Below are 18,508 nucleotides of genomic sequence, written 5' to 3'. Positions count from 1 at the left end.
TTCTCGAGGACAAGGTTTGTACTTCTTACTTCCATTTGTTCCTCTTGATCCCTGCCACAGTGCTGTATGTGCAGATATCTATGTATTTGTTGAATAAAGGAAAGGATAGATGGCTAGGGAGTGAGGAAATAGCCCCACAAATGAAAACAGAGAGTGAGATGAGGCCTGAGAAAGAAGAGTAAGTGATTTAAAGGAAGGTGGCAGAAAAAACAGAAGGCGTTCCTGTGTGATTTGTTTTGTAGTAAAGTGACATCTCGGGTGTGTGCACACACGTGCTCTCACTGAAATTCTGTTTCTAACTAAGGAAGTGCAAGCAGTGTATTGTTTCACTTTTTATGGCAGTGCTTAACACTTTCTCTTTGGGTATGTGAGTGACTTTTATGAATGCCATTGGGTGAATAGAGTGGTGAGCCCTGGAAATAATACACTGATGAAGGAAAATAAACTAGTCATTTTAAGGTGAGCTATAGATTTCTAGAACACTGTAATAATATCTTTATTTACTCTTTTGTTTTCCAGCTATCAGTGGTCGCTATAGGAATTAACATATACAGAACATCAAATGTGGAAGTTCTGCTACAGTTTCTAGAAGATCAAAATACTTTCCCCAACTTTGAGAATCCGGCATACTGGCAAATACAGTTCAACAACCTAGCTGCTGTCATAGTGTTTTTTGTCTGGATTAAGGTAATTTATAAATCTCACCTTCAGATTTTTCATATTTTTTCTTCTTTTTGTTAGTGTGAGTCACAGAAAATGTTGAAGGACCTGCATTTGTTTCTGTGGCCAGATTGAAGTAGCCAGAGCTGTTCCATGTATTATGACTGAAACAAACGAGCAGGACTCTCATGATCTTTTATCTCACTGTTGAATGAGGCTCCTGGTTGCTTGCACTCTTGCAAGAACTGTCTTTGTAGGTTTTGTTTAATAAATGCATCAAGAGCCCTTTTCAGCGTGTCTGCTGGCCTAGGGCCCCTGGCTTTACGGAGACAGAGACGGGTTCAAATGTTACCTAACGTGGGGTGACCAGGTGAAGTAAAAGGAACTAAGAAGGGGGAAGGGTGGGGAAGTGGAAGGGAGAGAGACTGCATTGGAAATGTTCTCTGGAAACATAGCCTCCTTTCCAGGTGGAGGTCTTAAGGAAGCTTTACCTAGAATTGAGATTGGACGGACACCACCTCCAAGTAGTGCCTTCAGGACTCATTTCCTTCTAAGGCATCATGTGCATTTCCTTATATGTGAAAGCGTGAGTCATGTCATAGACAACAAGCCTCAATTCTGGAGATGCAGGACATTTTAGGTCTTAGACAGCTGCCAGACTGTCACCAGTTAAATTCTATGATTGTGCCATCCAGATAGTAGCTGCTATTAAGTCACAAGTGACTAGATTTTAATTTAAATTTTAGAGTTCTGTTGAAGAGCACCTTTACAGAAGGTACTTTCCAGCAGTTACTTATTTTTCTGGATGGTATTCATAGCTGGAAGGCCTGAGATTTATCAGGGGGGTTAGACCTTGTCCTGAGTCTCTCATGCCAATTTTTCGTTTACATATTTGTTCAAGAGAAACCATCACTAACATACCAAGCCATTATCACAAATTGCAACAATGATCACAATCTCATAGAAATACTTCTGGGAGCTGTATTAAGTAATGTTTCAACAACCATCGAAAATGTCTTGTTACGGCCAGAAACAGTTTATAAGAGGTCTTTAAGTAAAATGCTGGATATTTTCTTTCAGTATGTGCCTCAGGCTGAGTGTTGAATTTAGTGCTTCACCTATGAATATTTTATTCCCAAGACCATGGGAGCCATTAAATTCTTTAAGGCAGGGATTAGAACTCTATTTCTGATGGATCTCTCCACGTCCTTCCACCAGGGCTCCTAGCTAGAACTGTGTGGGATTCATACCCTCTGGGCTGGAGCTGCCCAATTTGGGCAGCATCCTCAATGCTTTGTCTACAAAAATGCACAGTGTGGCTATGCAGTCAGAGCCTGGTGCAGATCCTTACTCTGAGCCCTGGCCAATGCCTGGCACACAGCTGATGCTCAGTAAATAATAGTTAATAATATTCAATAAGTATTTTCTGGAGTTTTTTTAACTAGTGTTTTTTTTAGGTTAACTCTTTTTGTTTTTTTGGACTCCAGTTAATTTACAATATTGTGTTAGTTTCAAGTGTGTAGCAAAGTGATTCAGTTATATATATCTATTTTCAGATTCTTTTCCATTATTCCTAGAGAAGGGAATAGCTACCCACTCCAGTATTCTGGCCTGGAGAGGTCCATGGACAGAGGAGCCTTGCAGGCTGCAGTCCATGAGGTTGCAAAGAGTCGGACACGACCGAGCAACTTCTACTTTTCCATTATAGGTCACTGCAAAATACTGAGTATCGCTCCCTGTGCCTTACCTAGCTAGTTTTCATTTGTGGGTTTTTTCTTTTTTCTTTTAATCTTTCTAGGCGAAAAATGTCACTGATCATTTTAATTATAATTGAACTTGTTTTCTCTGTGTTTTAACCAACATGTGAACTGTAAGTGACATGAGGGCAGGGGCTTTGCTCTGTTCACTGGTGTATTCCCAGCTCCACGAACAATACCTGGTGTATGGTAGTCCCTCAACAAATACTTCATGAATGAGATTTGGGGGAAAAAAAAATCTTTCTAGTCTCTCTCGTTTTTTGTTGTAAAATATATGTAAAAAGTTTACCATCTTAACTACTTTTAAGTGTATAATTCAGTGGTATTAAGTACCTTCAGAGCGTTGTGAACCATCATCACTCTGCATTTCCAGAACTTTTTCATCATCTGCACTGCAACCTTTTTATCCACTCAACACTAACTCCCTGTTTCTCACTTTCTGCAGCTCCTGGTAACCTCTATTCTCCTTTTTGTCTCTGTGAATTTCCCTATTCTAGGTATAAGTAGAATCATGTAATATTTGTCTTTTTGTGTCTGGCTTATTTCACTTAGCACAGTGTTTTCAAAGTTCATTCATGTTGTAGCATGCATCAAAATTTTATTCCTTTTTAGGACCGAATAATGATCCATTGTATGTATATACCACATTCATCTGTGGTATATTTTGTGGTAATGGGTAATGTGGTATATTACCCATTCACCTGTGTGTATTTTCCCTCTCTTTTGCAGCTCTTCAAATTTATCAACTTTAACAGGACCATGAGTCAGCTCTCTACAACCATGTCTCGGTGTGCCAAAGACCTCTTTGGCTTTGCGATTATGTTCTTCATTATTTTCTTAGCATATGCTCAGTTGGCATACCTTGTCTTTGGCACTCAAGTTGATGACTTCAGTACTTTCCAAGAGTGTATGTAAGTATATATGAAATTAAGAAGACAAATTGAATCAGAGAAAACACTGCCTTCTCAAGGTTAAAGAAACCTTCATGGTGGCTGTGTAACTACCAAATATTTAAAAGTAGTGGTTTAAAATGAGAATTAATTGTCTTTCCAAAAACATTAACCCACCAATGCAATTAGGACAATAATTTCTGAAATGCTAATGTTTAAAATAGAGCCTATAAGTACCATAGTAAGATATAGAATAACAGTTATCATAAACCAGCTCTGTACCAAAGAATGAGGTCTTCTCAGCACCAAATGCAGATGGTAGCATTTAAGACACAATTTGCCTCTGTTTTTATACCTATCAAATATTGTTGCCATACATTTAAACTTCAGCTTGTTTTCTAAGAAAAAAAGCTATTTCTAATATTCGAGGAGAAGCACAAACTAATACTGGAATTTTCAGGTTTTTTCCCAAAATTCATAAATATTATGTTACAAACAGGTAAAGTAGCCAGTATCATACTTCCATGGCCTGTAGAAAGGAGTTAGTTAGGAAAGATGATGGTAATGATAATAGAAGTTAATAGGGCTTTGTGTACACGAATGCCTAAATAATGTTACTCTTTCATGAAAGTTGGGAATGGAAACAATTTTACTGATTAAGACCCAACATCTGGCAACACACAGCAGTTCTTGACCCCACTTTAAGTGCATTGAGAATATTGGATCTTCAAACACGTACAATTTTGGCTATCCTTCAAAAATCTTTTTTTCTTAAGAGATTTAAAATTCATATGCAGGGTGACCATTGTGAAGGTTTAGAGTTATCATCTTTTACCTAGATTATGTATTAAATTCTTATAGTCAATTGCTTTGTAAGTCATCTAATAATAATTATTATGTTTTCTTTTTAACCAAATGAAAATAACATATTTTGCATGAAAGCATATTATTTTTATTCTAGAAGGTTTTTAATTGCTCATATAAGTAGCAAAAGTTTTCCCAAGGGGTTGACAATTTTCTGTTATTTGGCAGCTTTCCACATTGATTTTTAAAAAAATGTCCAAAAGTATGAAATTATCTTTTGAGAAATGTTATGTCTAAAGAATGCTGGACACTCTTTGTTTTTGTATTTGTGGTGTTGTGTTGTGTTTTGTTTTTATAGCTTCACTCAATTCCGTATCATTTTGGGTGATATCAACTTCGCAGAGATTGAGGAAGCTAATCGAGTTTTGGGACCAATTTATTTCACTACATTTGTGTTCTTTATGTTCTTCATTCTTTTGGTATGTACACTTTTGTTTATAGTGAGGTGATTTAAACTTTATAAATCACCATCATAAATGATCATCTTTTCTTTTCTCTCACACTTTATTCTCTATCAGTTTTTTAAAGACCTGAGAAGTAGAAAAATGTAGATATTAGAAAACATGTTTTATTTCTCATTCATTCACAGTTTTAAGTCTTCACCAACTATCTTTTCCATGATCTTTCATCTATATATATATATATATATATATATATATATATATACTCAATTCAAAAAAAAAGTAGTAAATCAAGTGCAGATTTAAAGTTACATAAAATAGTGCTTTGCCTAAGAAGTAGAATATGCTTGCATGCTTTTTTTTTTTAACACAAATGTCAGCACTTTCATGGTCACTTGCTTGCATGACTTTTCATTTCTCTCCTTCTTCTTTTCTTTTTTAAAAATAGAAAATGACAGAGCAAGCCAGATGCAGGGTACCAGGAGTGACCTTTGAGTGAATTGTTACTTGTTGAGGTCAAGATAGGTTGTTTTAACTTATTCATATTTCATATATCTAGAGACTACATGCAAAGACTATTTCAAATTTTAATTTAAAACTAAATCTCACAATGAATGGAAGTTGTTTTAAATTTTATTTTAAAAAATATTCCTCTTATTCTCTTGGTTTGGTACAAATTCAGGTTTTTAGCATTTTGGCCTTTAATTAAGTTTTTTGAAAGGCATTTTGTTCTTCACCTTAGCATTTATACATTTATTTGTCCACTCCACTAAGTTTTAACATAGCTTAATCTGGGCAGTGAATATTTTTCATTTTAAACACTATCACTTAAGATTTTCCTTATATTAACTATATCTTAAGAAAAAGCAATGTTTCCATTTTTAATTGATTTTGTAAAGATCCTTTGTATCAAGTTCATTATTTCAGTTGTAGGAGCTCCAGAGTTGGTCCAGGTATTTAGTGGTCAAGTATATGGTGTTTACTGATTGAGAATTAGATGTACTTTAATTGGACTGAAAGAATCAGGAATAGCATTTATATCTTGCTGTCTGTATGTATCATGATTAGTTTTAAACTTAAGCCTCTTAAAAGTTTCTGTTTTCTGTCATATATTAAAGAAAAAAATGGACAAGTAAGCCTTTGTCACTCTCTTACATTAGTAATATTTTGAATTCTGAAGCATCTGAATCCAGAGTCTCTACTAAGAGAACAGAAATCAGGAATTGAGAGTTCTGTGGCAGACCCTTTAGTTTACTTCAGGCCACTAAGTTTTCTCTGTACCTCAGTCTGCCAGAGAGAGACATGATCATGGCAATTGGAAATGCTCAAACGCGGACATATTTGAATGTTGGCTTCTAACAGGAAGTGCCTCCTAAATTGTTCAGTCATTTTATCAGATCAATGCCTGGAACATGAAAAGCTCTTAGTTTTTGTCTTTATACTGAAATATTTATTTGTACTGCTTCACAAAAAGGAATTGTTCTCCGTGTACCTTCCAGAGAGAGGGGAGGCTACTGTCAGTACAAATCTTTTTTTTTTTTTTTTTTATTCCTTGTAAATGGCAAGCCAAGGGCAGGGCTGGCCACCACTCTGAGATGACTGCCAGGTCTTAATCTATTGCCCCTGCTTAAGAAACCACAGTGGTGTAAGCTGGCTTGGCTTAGCCAGGAGCAAAAGCCCCTCCATCAACAGGGAAAGACCTCCTATGCAAAGTCTGCCCCTCAATCAAGTGATAGGGAATACAGAGGCCGTGAACCTCCTTTCCCCACACCTTCAAGAACCATTCTAGCCACTTCCCATTTTTTGAAATCTCTTCAGAAGACGCACACTGTAATTTATTTCAACTGACATTTGCAGATGTTAGTTATTGATCATTTGGAAAAGAGACATAAAACATTAGATGCCTGTGTGGGAAGAATGAAGGTGGGTTACCGTCCACTGACTGCAGCTGTCTGCCCTGATTATTGAGCATTAAGCCACAAACGTCTGTGTCTTTTATATTCTGTTCTCATTTCTGATACAGAATCCTAAATGATGTTCCTCCTTAATTCATAGAGATTTAGTAGCTCATTAAAGTAATGGAGCTCTGATTTGTTTAGTCATCAGTCATCAATAAATATTTATGGAGCCACCACATTTCAGGCAATATACTAGGTACTGGGGATGCAAGTAATAAGGAAAATAGATACCAACTCTCCTCTCATGAAGATTCTGTGGACTTGTATGGAAAACAGACATAATACACAATTGTATAGTCACAAACCATAGTTACACGCTAAAAAGGAAAACCAAAGGAAGAGCATGTTAAAGAAGGACCTTATCAATTAGGTGTGATACTTTGAGAAAATCCATTGGAAACAGGCATTGGAAATGCAAATCATTATAGTGGGGGAGAGAAAAGTCAGGAAAATGGACTAACCACTACTGAATGATAATTGCTATAAATAATGTAGCACCTGCCATCTGTTAGATTCTGTCTTAAGTACTTTACATAGATGAACTCATTAATCCTTACCACGAATCTGTAGTGAAGATACTACTATTTCTCTCATTTTATAAATGCAAAAACAAATTTTAGAATGAAGAATATAAGAATGAATACAGTCTTGGCAGTGCCATGGTAGAAACCCAAGTTTGCTTGACTTCAAAGTCTATGTCTTTTCCACTGAGCTTTTCTTGACTGTCTTTTCTGCTAAGCCTACCATGTTTCCATTTGCGGAGGTATTTTTAACTACTTAAAATATGTTCTGTGAACCTCAACTATTATAACAGTATTTGAAATGAGCATAGACTCCACTTGTCTGGCTTGACTACTGAAATTTGAGAACCTATTTAGAGTTCTACACCTCTAATAACTTATGTCAAGTGAAAAATGTACAGAACATAGATAAGCAAAAGTAATAAAATAACCCCACCATTCCTAGGTAAATATGTTAATATTTTGTTGTATTTAATTCTTGTATCTTTCTGCAAAAATGCATTTGTAAGCAAGAATATATATTGCATTTTTATTTGCCATAACAAAGGAAAAACTAATTTTCTCAAAGAATTTGGTAGCAAAACTATTAATTGATGACTTCTTGAAACACTCAGATTGTTTAAAAAAAAGGTCAATATCAAATTTTAGATTGATGTTTACAAAATATATTTAGGTTTCTTCTCTAATCTCTACATTTCTTTGATTTACAAACAGAATATGTTTTTGGCCATCATCAATGACACTTACTCTGAAGTTAAATCTGATTTGGCCCAGCAGAAAGCTGAGATGGAACTCTCGGATCTTATCAGAAAGGTATGACAAGCCCTAATTCTCAGAATCATTTTCTTTTCTACATGAAATAAATGTCTTTTCAGCCAGATTGCCAAATCAACATGATCCACTGTCTAAAATAAAGAGTAGGTTGGTATGTTCCAGGAGTAAGTTAAATGTTCTCTACGTTGGAGATAGAGATAGATATACTGCTATCTTGGACTTAAATTCTGGGAATCCTTTAATGCCCTAGAATCGAATTCTCAATAATCTCTTGCCTCTTAAGAGCTTAGCTGCTGGGTTCATCCTCTTTATTTATTTTGACACCTTCTCTAGTCAGCTCTCACTTTTAGATCCAGAGTTCAGAATAAACGGGAAGAGAAGATTATATAAAGACATTTTCCCTTCTTCTATCTTAATTTTGATTTTTGAAAAAAGAAAAGAAGTTTTAGAGGCAAATATTTTGTTGTTCACGCTTTACCCTTGACCTTCCAGGGAAGTTTTAAAATAGTCAAAGGAAGAAGTCCTTGGACCAAGTCCACAGCCTAAGGTCCTGAGAACTTTCACTTACCCACCTTCTCAGGAAGTGTTTGTTAAATGGAAGGGCAGGACAGGAAATCTGGGCAACTTTGTTCTTCTCCATGTGACTTCTTTACTTGATTTAAAGTATAAAACTTCAGCAACAACAAATAACTACATCTGAAATACACAGCTTGTTGCCAGTCATCATTCTGCTGGATACAGTGGCTCCTTGAACATAATATTTTTCTGTTTGGTTCAACCCACAGGACAATGTTGTCTGTGAATCATGTTGAAACAGAGAACTTCCGCTTTGTAAAACAAAGACCTTTGGACAACACCTAACATTTGTGTTATCCTGAATTTTACATAACAGTTGATTATATTCTAGCAAATCCCCAGGGTAATTACAAGCAGTCTTCACTTTGCTCTTTGGGTCTGATGTGACTTCAGTTAAATAACACCAACCTTTCAACACAGTTCAAATTTCAGTTATTGCAGTATACTGACCAAGTAACAGCATACAGTACAAACTTCACTTTCAGTTATCATAGTATATTTCAGTTATCATAGCATATTAACTGTGAATAATAGCAGGAAGGACAAACTTCACTACCAGCTCTGTAAGTCATTATATAAATAAGAAATGTGCATCATCATCAGTGACTCATAATGTCACTTCTTTCAGAGTCAAGGGTTGGTCCCTGATCATCTGCTATTCAGTTTATGCACAAAGTTTATAGTCATATTGCCTCCTAATCTCCCAGTGATAAACCCATGTGACATTTTCTAAATATGCATAATTAAAAGAATAGGCCAGCAAAGAAGAAAGTATAACAAACAGACAAAGAATGATAACACTGGAAGTGAAATTAAAAACAAGCAATGGATTTTTAAAAGAAATATGTAGCTGGCCATGGGAGTGTTGACATTGCTACCTCTCAAAAGCTTGAGAGCAGCCAGAAGGACTAGTGAAGGTATGTTTATCAACATAAATGAGGAAAGAGATTGTGACAAATAGGATGAAGATGTCTTGATGCTGGCAAACTAATTTCACTTTAAAGGGACTCTCAGAGATATTTCACAACTTTGGAAGTGCAAGAGATAAAATATTGGAAGCTGATCCAGGTTAAGAAAGGATTATAACCCACCAAGACGTAGAAAAGATGTTCACTTAATAGTGTATGTTATACAGTAACAAGAAGAAGGCAAGTATTGTTCGGAGTACTCTGAATAAGTTTCTTAAAAAGAAATAAAACTTCAATTTTCAATGTTTCTACTGTTTAAAACATCAGTGTACTAAAATAATCATTTTACTCTTTTTAAAATTTCCCCACAAATTTGTAGCCTACACTGAGGGAGTTTTTAATGTTTTAACAAAAGTTTCAAAGGTCACAGAACAGTCATAATTTTTCTCATTGATTAATTAACATTGCCTCACACAGTTGCACTCTTTTCTACAGCCCCGCATTGCCATGTATAGCAGGGACTGCAGTGTATAGTGAAAAATCCTCATCTCCTTGTCACTGAAATGTTTTTTACACTCATGACCTATGAAAGGAAATTATCAACTGTAGATAATATAGAAAATAATTAATCTATGACCCAGGTTTCTTAGTTTTCTTAAGAACTATTGCACATTCCTACATACTCTGAGGCAGGCAGCTGTGGAATGTACTGACTTTCGTCCTGTACACTAACTTGAATACAAACCAAAAGATCCCTAGTTCTTCTTCATTTACTAAAGATCTGACTCTTCCCACATAACTCTCCCACATGAGCTTCATGGAAAACTCAGGGTGCGTTTGTCATTTATCCAACCCACACCTGTTTTGTGGTCCATTTATGTCAGATACTGTTCTGGTCACTGCGTTTACATTAGTTACCACTGTAATTGACAGAACAGATGAAAAAGGAGGATAAACTAAAACAGTCTTTCTTTCTGGCAGGGTTACCATAAAGCCTTGATCAAACTAAAACTGAAGAAAAATACTGTGGATGACATTTCAGAGAGTCTGCGGCAAGGGGGAGGCAAGTTAAACTTTGATGAACTTCGGCAAGATCTCAAAGGGTAAGAATCTCAATTTGCCAGTGCTGGGAAAGTCCTCATGTAAAGATAAATCCTTAGTGCTAAGTCTCCTTCTAGCCCAAGTACTCATAGAGACACGTTTGTTTCAGAGGTGGGTGTCTTTCTGAAATGTATTGTAAGAGGAGGACTGGCCCTGACTCAGCAGTTTCTCCTTTCCTCCCGAACGTGAGTGTGTCTGTGTTTGGGATGGATCGTGTGCATGAATGAGTTCATCTGTAACCTCTCACTAATTTCAGGAAGGGCCATACTGATGCAGAGATTGAGGCAATATTCACAAAATATGACCAGGATGGAGACCAGGAACTGACTGAACATGAGCACCAGCAGATGCGAGACGACTTGGAAAAAGAGAGGGTGGGTCTGGTTTAAGGGAATGTGATTGGTTCAGCACCTGCAACATTTCAAACGGCTTATTAAGTAGTGGGTTATTGGGAGCATATGTGTGTCTCTCCTTCTCTCTCTCTCTCTCTCTCCATTGATACAGTAGTACCGTGCCTACTCCAAAAAGGATATATAACACCATAATATATTGAAATGCATTAAGTTAGCATAAATGTAGAAAAAAAAGAGTGAAGCAGAACAAAGCGGAGATATAAAGGCAAGCCTGAATGAAACTAAAAAATGCACTTCACAAAAAAATATACTTTTTTAATTTTTATTTTTTATTTTAATTGGACAATAATTACTTTATAATGTTGAATTGGTTTCTGCTGTACAGAAGCATGAATCAGCCATAAGTATACATATACCCCCTCCCTCCTGAACCTCACTCCTGCTCCCCACATCCCACCCCTCCAGGCTGTCACAGAGCACCAGGTTGAGCTCCCTGTCATGGCTCATAAGATTGAGCAGCAGAAAGCCCTAAGCTTTCTAGTAACCGGCTTGAGGAAAACTTTGAGTAGTTACATACTTCACAGTGTCCAGGAGAATAGGGAAAAAAGATTTCTCAGAAGAGATAAATTTAGTTGTTCTTTAAATTATCATGTATAATAAAACTAACCACTGCCTTCCATTTGAATACTTACTATGAAACTGTTAAAAATAAGCTTACATGAGCTTTTATAATCACGAAAAATAATTTAAAGTTTTAACATTAACTTTAAAAATAAATAGTTAAACACACCCCAGAAAATCCATGCTAATTGAAATACAGAGAATACGAATGAATGTTACACAAAAGTTAGTTCCTATGAGGAGACAATATGGAACAGTGGTGTCAAAATGCTACTCCACAAAACAATGCCCATAAGTGGAAAAACTTCACCAGTCATAGTGAAATATGAGCAAGAAGACAATGAATAATAGTTTCACATGGCTGTATTCAGTCAAAATTCTTACTCTGAGATGGTATCCTTCCTTACTTTTGTAGCTATTACATGTGTTCACTTTTATGAAAAGGTGAAAACATATTTCTTCATTTGCTTTTTTCTTTGCTTTTCTGTATTTTTACTGTTCTTTCTTGTCCAGACAAGAAGTTAGCAACTTCTTGCTGGTCATTAAAATCTATTTGGAACATTTGCCAATACATGAAATTGAAAAGTGTGAGGATCACAGTCTGGTGTTAACCTCACAGGAATCCTAGGTAAATGGCACACACCCATTTCCCGTTTGCCCCGGTCCTCCATGAAGCTTCTGTGGGGCCGAGGGGTTCCTGCCTGTCACTCAGTGATTCCGTGTTGTTCAGGAGGACCTTGACCTGGATCACAGCTCTTTACCACGTCCCATGAGCAGCCGAAGTTTCCCTCGAAGCCTGGATGACTCTGAGGAGGAGGATGACGACGACAGTGGGCATAGCTCCAGAAGGAGGGGCAGCGTCTCCAGTGGGGTTTCTTATGAAGAGTTTCAAGTGTAAGTATTGAGGAAATGATAATTTGAGTTGACAAGGGGCTTCCCGTTTGGCTCAGCTGGTAAAGAATCCACCTGCAATGTGGGATACCTGGGTTTGATCCCTGGGTTGGGAAGATCCTCTGGAGGAGGGCATGGCTACCCATTCCAGTATTCGGGCCTGGAGAATCCCTTGGACTGGGTAGTATGTGGGGTGGTAAAGAGTCAGATACAACTTAGTGACTTTCACTCACTCATTCACTTGAGTAGACAAGAGTCAAAATGACACTAACTAGCTTCTCCCACCACTCTCATTTTGTCTTTTCCATGACTAATTGTCAGTTCTTTTTAATAAATATTATTGGTGTTCTTTTCTCTTTATGAAAGTAATTTGTTTATTATAGGAATTTTTCATTTCTTATTCTTTTCAACTCCAGAATTTCTATTTAGTTCTTTTTAACAATTTCTCTCCTTTGTTGATATTTTCTATGTGATGAGGCAGTGTCATCACAGTGCCCTTTATTTTTTATTTTTATACATGACTTAGTTTAGTTCTTTGGATATATTTATAGTAGCTATGTGGACTGCTTTGTCTACTGAGTCTATCTGGGCCCTCTCAAAGGCATTTTCTGTTGCCTGCTTTTTTCCCCCCTGTGCTTGGGTCACATTTTCATGTTTCTTTGTGTGTCTCATAATTTTTTTTGAAAACTGGAGATGATAATAAAATACTTATAAATTCCCCTTCCCCTCGGAGCTTGTTTTTGTTGTCATTTGTATATTTGTCTTTTAGTGACGTCTAGTTCCCCCACATTGTGAACCTCCAGTGTCACTCAGAGGTCACAGCCCGGACCACGCACACAGTTATCCTGAGGAGACAGGACTTGCAGGTCTTCCCCTGGTCTCTCTGTTAAGCCTTCTGCCTCTGTTGATCCTATGTCTGCCTCTTCAGTTCTCATAATTGTTGGCTGATTGGTCTGTGATTTTCATCAATGCCTTGGGATACAAATTGCTTCACAGTCTGATCCAGTGAAATTCAGGTGCCTTCTCAGGGGGAGTTTTTGAAGCCAGTCTTTGGCTGACTTCTCTTTCTGGTTCTCTCTGGTAAACTAGCTGGTAAATGGTTTAACTTGATGATCTCATGAAGTGACCAGCCTCCTCTTAACTGCTTATCACCATAGTCTCCATTGTTTTCAAGAACACCCTTAGGCTTAAATTTCCCGAAAGTTTGTTCCAAATAAAGCCAGTTCACTTGGGGAAGCTTTGGAGCTCCGTTCTGTGGCCTGACTCTCCTTCCAGGCAAAACCTTGGTGTCACTGCTCCAGAGCTAATGGGCCATTTCTCTCACAATGACACCCCTGCTTCATGAATAAGGCATGAGCCTTTGGTGTTCTCAGCTTACTTTTCTGAGCCTGGAACAATCTACCCTCCAGCTGGAAGTTGAGTGGAAGAAAAGAATCCCAACTCTTCAGCCATTCTTGTCTGAATTAGAGTCTCTGCAGTGTAGATTTGGAGGTGGAGATACAGGAATGAGAAATACTGACAGCCTGACCTTTCCTGGGAAATAAGTATAGCCCTCCAATAGGAGCTGACATGAGAGGGCTAGGTGTTCTTTGCTGACTCACCCCTGGAGGTGGTAAAGAATCCCTTTGCTGATTCAGGAGACACAAGTTCAATCCCTGAGTCAGGAAAATCCTTGGAGGAGAGCATGGCAACCCACTCCAGTATTCTTGTCTGGAGAATGCCATGGACAGAGGAGCTTTTCGGATTTGAGTCCATGGGGTCACCAAGAGTTGGACATGACTGAGTGAGCACGCATGCGCCCCTAGAAGAGCTCTGTCACGCTGAGCTAGGGAGCAGGAGAGAGAGCAGATTGTAGTTCAAATATTACTCAAAAAATAAAAGCTTCTTATTCTATGCCCTTAAGAAAATTTCCAGCAAGTTTTTTAAAAAATAGTAATTTTCAACAGTTATGGTTGTTTCAATGGGGAGAGGTCCTCCAGGGCCCTCATGCTACCATTCCAAAAGTTTTGTCTCCTTTTTTAAAAGTATTTCTATAACATTGTGTTTATTCAAAGAAATGGTATCATAAGTGAGCATACTATTTTCTAATTGCTTTATTTACATTATAAATAATGTCATTCTATTTCATGATTGGAATGTGAACACCATTCTATTGCATGAGACATTCTGTCACAATATAATTTCTGGTGTCTTCGAATTTTATTGTGTAAAGAAACAATAATATATTTAAGCAATCTTCTATAAATGTTTAGCCATTTTAATGACCTACTATTAATAAGCAGAACCCCAGAGAATATCCTTGTAGTCAAAAATTACACATATACTTATTTCCTTTAAAACTTCTCAAAGGACAGCCTGGATAGGAAGAGCGTTTCAAGGAGAATAGATACATGTATATGTATGGCTGAATCCCTTCGCTGTTCTCCTGAAACTATCACAACATTGTTAATTGCCTATTGTTGTTTAGTTGCTAAGTTGTATTGAACTTTTTTTGTGATCCCATGGACTATATAACCCACCAGGCTCCTCCGTCCATGGGATTTCCCAGGCAAGAATACTGAAGTGGGTTGCCATTTCCTTCTCCAGGGGATCTTCCTGACCCAGGGATCGAACCCTTGTCTCCAGCATTGGCAGTTCCCCAAAAATAAAATAAAAAGTTAAAAAAAAAAAACTTTTCAGAAAAAAATGGAATATCTGAAAGAAAGGATAGACATACCTTCTATGGTAGACATACTTCTGATAAAATCTTGATTTGCAAAAGAATTGTGCCAGTTGGCATTCCCACCAGCAGTGTATGAGAAATCTCTAAAGTTCTAGAATATTTAGAAAGTGTTTTAGATTATAATGTTGTTTAAGGAAAAAATCTTAGCATTTCCATTTGATACGCCAACTGGGCTGCTAAGTCAACAACACAAGATGTTTTTGTCCCTCTCAACTGTGGTTTCCTGCAGCCTAGTGAGACGAGTGGACCGGATGGAGCACTCCATCGGCAGCATCGTGTCCAAGATTGATGCTGTGATAGTGAAGCTTGAGATCATGGAGCGAGCCAAACTGAAGAGAAGGGAGGTGCTGGGAAGGCTGCTGGATGGAGTGGCTGAGGTTAGTGGTCACTGAAACAGAAACACCCTGATTCTATAAAATATCAAGGTCATAGTTTAAGTAACCCTTAATCTAAGAGGATGTTTTTCTCCATACGTGCAAATCAGTGCAGATAATGATAATCCAGAGGTGTTGCTTTCTTAACACTCTTCACACTGATGATACTGCCTTCACTGGACCCTCCTCCCCCCAAAAAATTGCTCCAGTGATTCTGAGAATTGCTGTTAAGACTGGTTTTGTTCTAGCCTTACCTAAGTGGGATTATTGGATCCCCAGACTTCCGAAGGCAATTCCTAAATCAAAGAATATACATCAGTCCACCTCAACATCTTGTTTTCTTTTTCCTTCATTAGGATGAAAGGCTGGGTCGTGACAATGAAATCCACAGGGAACAGATGGAACGGCTTGTGCGAGAAGAGTTGGAACGCTGGGAATCTGACGATGCAGCTTCCCAAATAAGTCATGGTTTAGGCACACCCTTAGGACTAAATGGTCAGTCACGCCCCAGGAGCTCTCGCCCTTCTTCCTCCCAGTCTACAGAAGGAATGGAAGGTGGAGGTGGAAACGGGAGTGCCAATATTCATGTGTAGGACATGTGTTCTTAATAGGTGAGAAGGTGCCTGTCCTGAGTTGCCATAACAAGTACACTATTTATATGCCCTGACCACCATATGATGCTGGTCTTTGTGACCAATTATTAATTCTTCTGCACTTTAATTTATTTTAGATAAACTTTGCCCATGATCAAAGAAGATGTTTCTTTTTCTCATATAAGAAATCCAGGTGTAAATATTGAGTACGGAAAAAAATTCTTTGTAAAGTATATTGAGTGGTGTGCCCACTTGTTACCATGACTGAGTCTCCTCAGTTGACAATGAAGTAGCCTTTTAAAGCTAGAAGAGAACTGTCAAAAGGCTTCTGAGTTTTACTTCCAATCACAAAAATCAGTATTGTCATTTTTGCTAAGTGTGTGAAGGGAAAATAGGGGCATTCCTTTCCACTCAGGCTTAGCTCATAGGCTTAATGCATAGCTTTCTTTTAAGAAAGGAGGCTTCTATTTTAACTACCTTCCTGGGGTACACTTTTCTGAAAGACTAATTGGGAAAGAACCCCAAACCATAGACTGGGTATGTAGTCATTATGCTAGAATTTGTATGAATGGTTATGATAAATGTTGAACACTATTTTTTTTTGTTATTTTATCATATCTAATGCCTGTGGGACTAACCATTTCACTTAATTTTTACACTCTTTTCACTCTCATTTAAAATGAGCTGCATGAAACCATCAAAGATCAATTGTGAGTTAAATGTCATATCTGACAATAACAGGAGAATTCGAAGGCACCAAATCATTAAATTTGATGTTTTCCTAATAATTAGTGTAGTATAAAGATTTATCTGTATCGTCTTTTGCTCATGTGGCTGAACTTATTTGCAACTAATCTAGGAAGATCAACTTACTAAAATTTTTAGGATGTATCAAAAGTTTTGATTCAGCAAATATGCTCATTTTAAACAAAATATTAAGAAATTTTGAAATTCATATAAAATATTATAAATCTAAGACTTGAGTTTTAGACTGTTTTAAGAATACAGAACTCAAATACTCTTGATCCTGCATTTCAAAATTAGAATTTATAACCTAAGTGGGATTCATTTTAATGAAAAGGAATTTTGGTTATTGAAAGTTCAACCATCATCAGAAGGTATCAGCCAAAGTTTGAGTTTGCAGGGGTTTTTTCCCTCTCTTTTTTTCATTAGGAGAGGGGCTCACCAAATTTATGGGGAATAAATCTGTTTCTTAACAAAAACTAAAAATCTTATTTTTCAAAATTGTTATGTATGGTGACCTCTTGAGAGCTAATGAGACAAGCAAGAGAGAATGCACTGGTGAATAATTCTTACTTGGAGAATAGCAAAGAGACCTGTTTCTCATACTATAGCTTAAATTCACATAGTCGCTTATTTAACTGGTAGACTTTGTCAGTCAAATTTTCAACGAAAACATGAGCGAAAAAACCTTTTTAGCTGTCTTTTACAGAAGTGATACAGGTAGCGTTTCTTTAACAGTTATTTCTTATGGCTCATCTCCATCTTTGCTTTCTTTTCGAATATTTTTTTTTTAATAAAGTTCTTTATTATTAGGTACTAAAATTTGCATTCCAGGGATATTGAGTGTACGTATTTATGTATGTGTACCATGTTGTTACATGTAAACAAGCTTCAATTTGAAGTGCAGCTATTATGTGGTATCCATGTGTATTGACCATGTGCCATATACCAATTATGGTCACTAGAAAGTCTTTTAATGATACTTATTATTATTCTGTTTTTTCACCTGTAAAAATTTGCAAAGTTCTTTCTTTTTACCCATAAGTTACACATTTTTCTTCTTTAGTCATGAAGAATTTCCACCTCGTCCCTCCCCTATCATCTTCCTCTTTATATTGGTACTATTAAGAAACTGTTACATATGTAAGTCTCAATAATTGGGAATTTCATTAATGTGTAATGCTGAGCACTTTACTTCTTAATAAAGACTTGATATAATAGCAGATATAAGAGTTGGTCTATTTCTTAAGTAGAAGCAGTTGGGTAATTTGTCTTCTATCATGAGACTAACAGTAAAAACTTAAACTTTGAAAAAGTTATCTTTTTATGTTCAAAAACAACAATGGACACATTACTTTTTCTGTAGGATGTACCTCTAGTAAATTATTCTAATGATTACATAATATTTCCTAGTGTACAGCCACCACATTGTACTTAACCATTCTGATTGGCGCCAATATTTCTGCTATTTCAAAATCTGTTCATAATTCCCTTGCTGACTTTTCACTCTTTCCTCAGTGGCTACATGAAAAGAGTTGGAATGTTGAGTCCCCGGCACATATTTAATTTTACCCAGGACTGTCAGGTTGCTCTTCAGAATAACTGCAGTAGTCTACAATTTCACTACAAGCATGAAAGCACCAGTTCTACCCACACCCTTACCAGCATTGATACCATCCAGCTTCCCAAAATCTTTGTAATGGAATGGTTTTGAAATAGGTCTTAGTCTATTTGGCATTTCTCTGATTCTTAGTAAGACTGAACACTGCCTTATATAGTTGTTCAACATGTGGATCTCCC

At 36.9% G+C, this 18,508-nt stretch overlaps 1 protein-coding gene across 1 annotated transcript in view; it reads left to right on the top strand.

The window, feature by feature from the left end:
• Window positions 1-17,931, top strand: part of PKD2 (polycystin 2, transient receptor potential cation channel) — a 58,560-nt gene extending 40,629 nt beyond the window's left edge. The window contains exons 7-15 of the mRNA XM_043870960.1: window positions 520-687; window positions 3,147-3,328; window positions 4,470-4,590; window positions 7,766-7,864; window positions 10,291-10,412; window positions 10,667-10,784; window positions 12,115-12,278; window positions 15,227-15,374; window positions 15,728-17,931. Coding sequence (XP_043726895.1) covers window positions 520-687; window positions 3,147-3,328; window positions 4,470-4,590; window positions 7,766-7,864; window positions 10,291-10,412; window positions 10,667-10,784; window positions 12,115-12,278; window positions 15,227-15,374; window positions 15,728-15,964 — 1,359 coding nt within the window. The 3' untranslated portion in view covers window positions 15,965-17,931. The remainder of the gene's footprint in view (window positions 1-519; window positions 688-3,146; window positions 3,329-4,469; window positions 4,591-7,765; window positions 7,865-10,290; window positions 10,413-10,666; window positions 10,785-12,114; window positions 12,279-15,226; window positions 15,375-15,727) is intronic.
• The last annotated feature ends 577 nt before the right edge of the window (window positions 17,932-18,508 follow it).

Source organism: Cervus elaphus, chromosome 17, assembly GCF_910594005.1.
Source record: "Cervus elaphus chromosome 17, mCerEla1.1, whole genome shotgun sequence".
NCBI classification, from domain to species: domain Eukaryota; kingdom Metazoa; phylum Chordata; class Mammalia; order Artiodactyla; family Cervidae; genus Cervus; species Cervus elaphus.
Note: the sequence above shows the minus strand (reverse complement) of the source record. Positions and strands in the feature narration are given on the sequence as shown.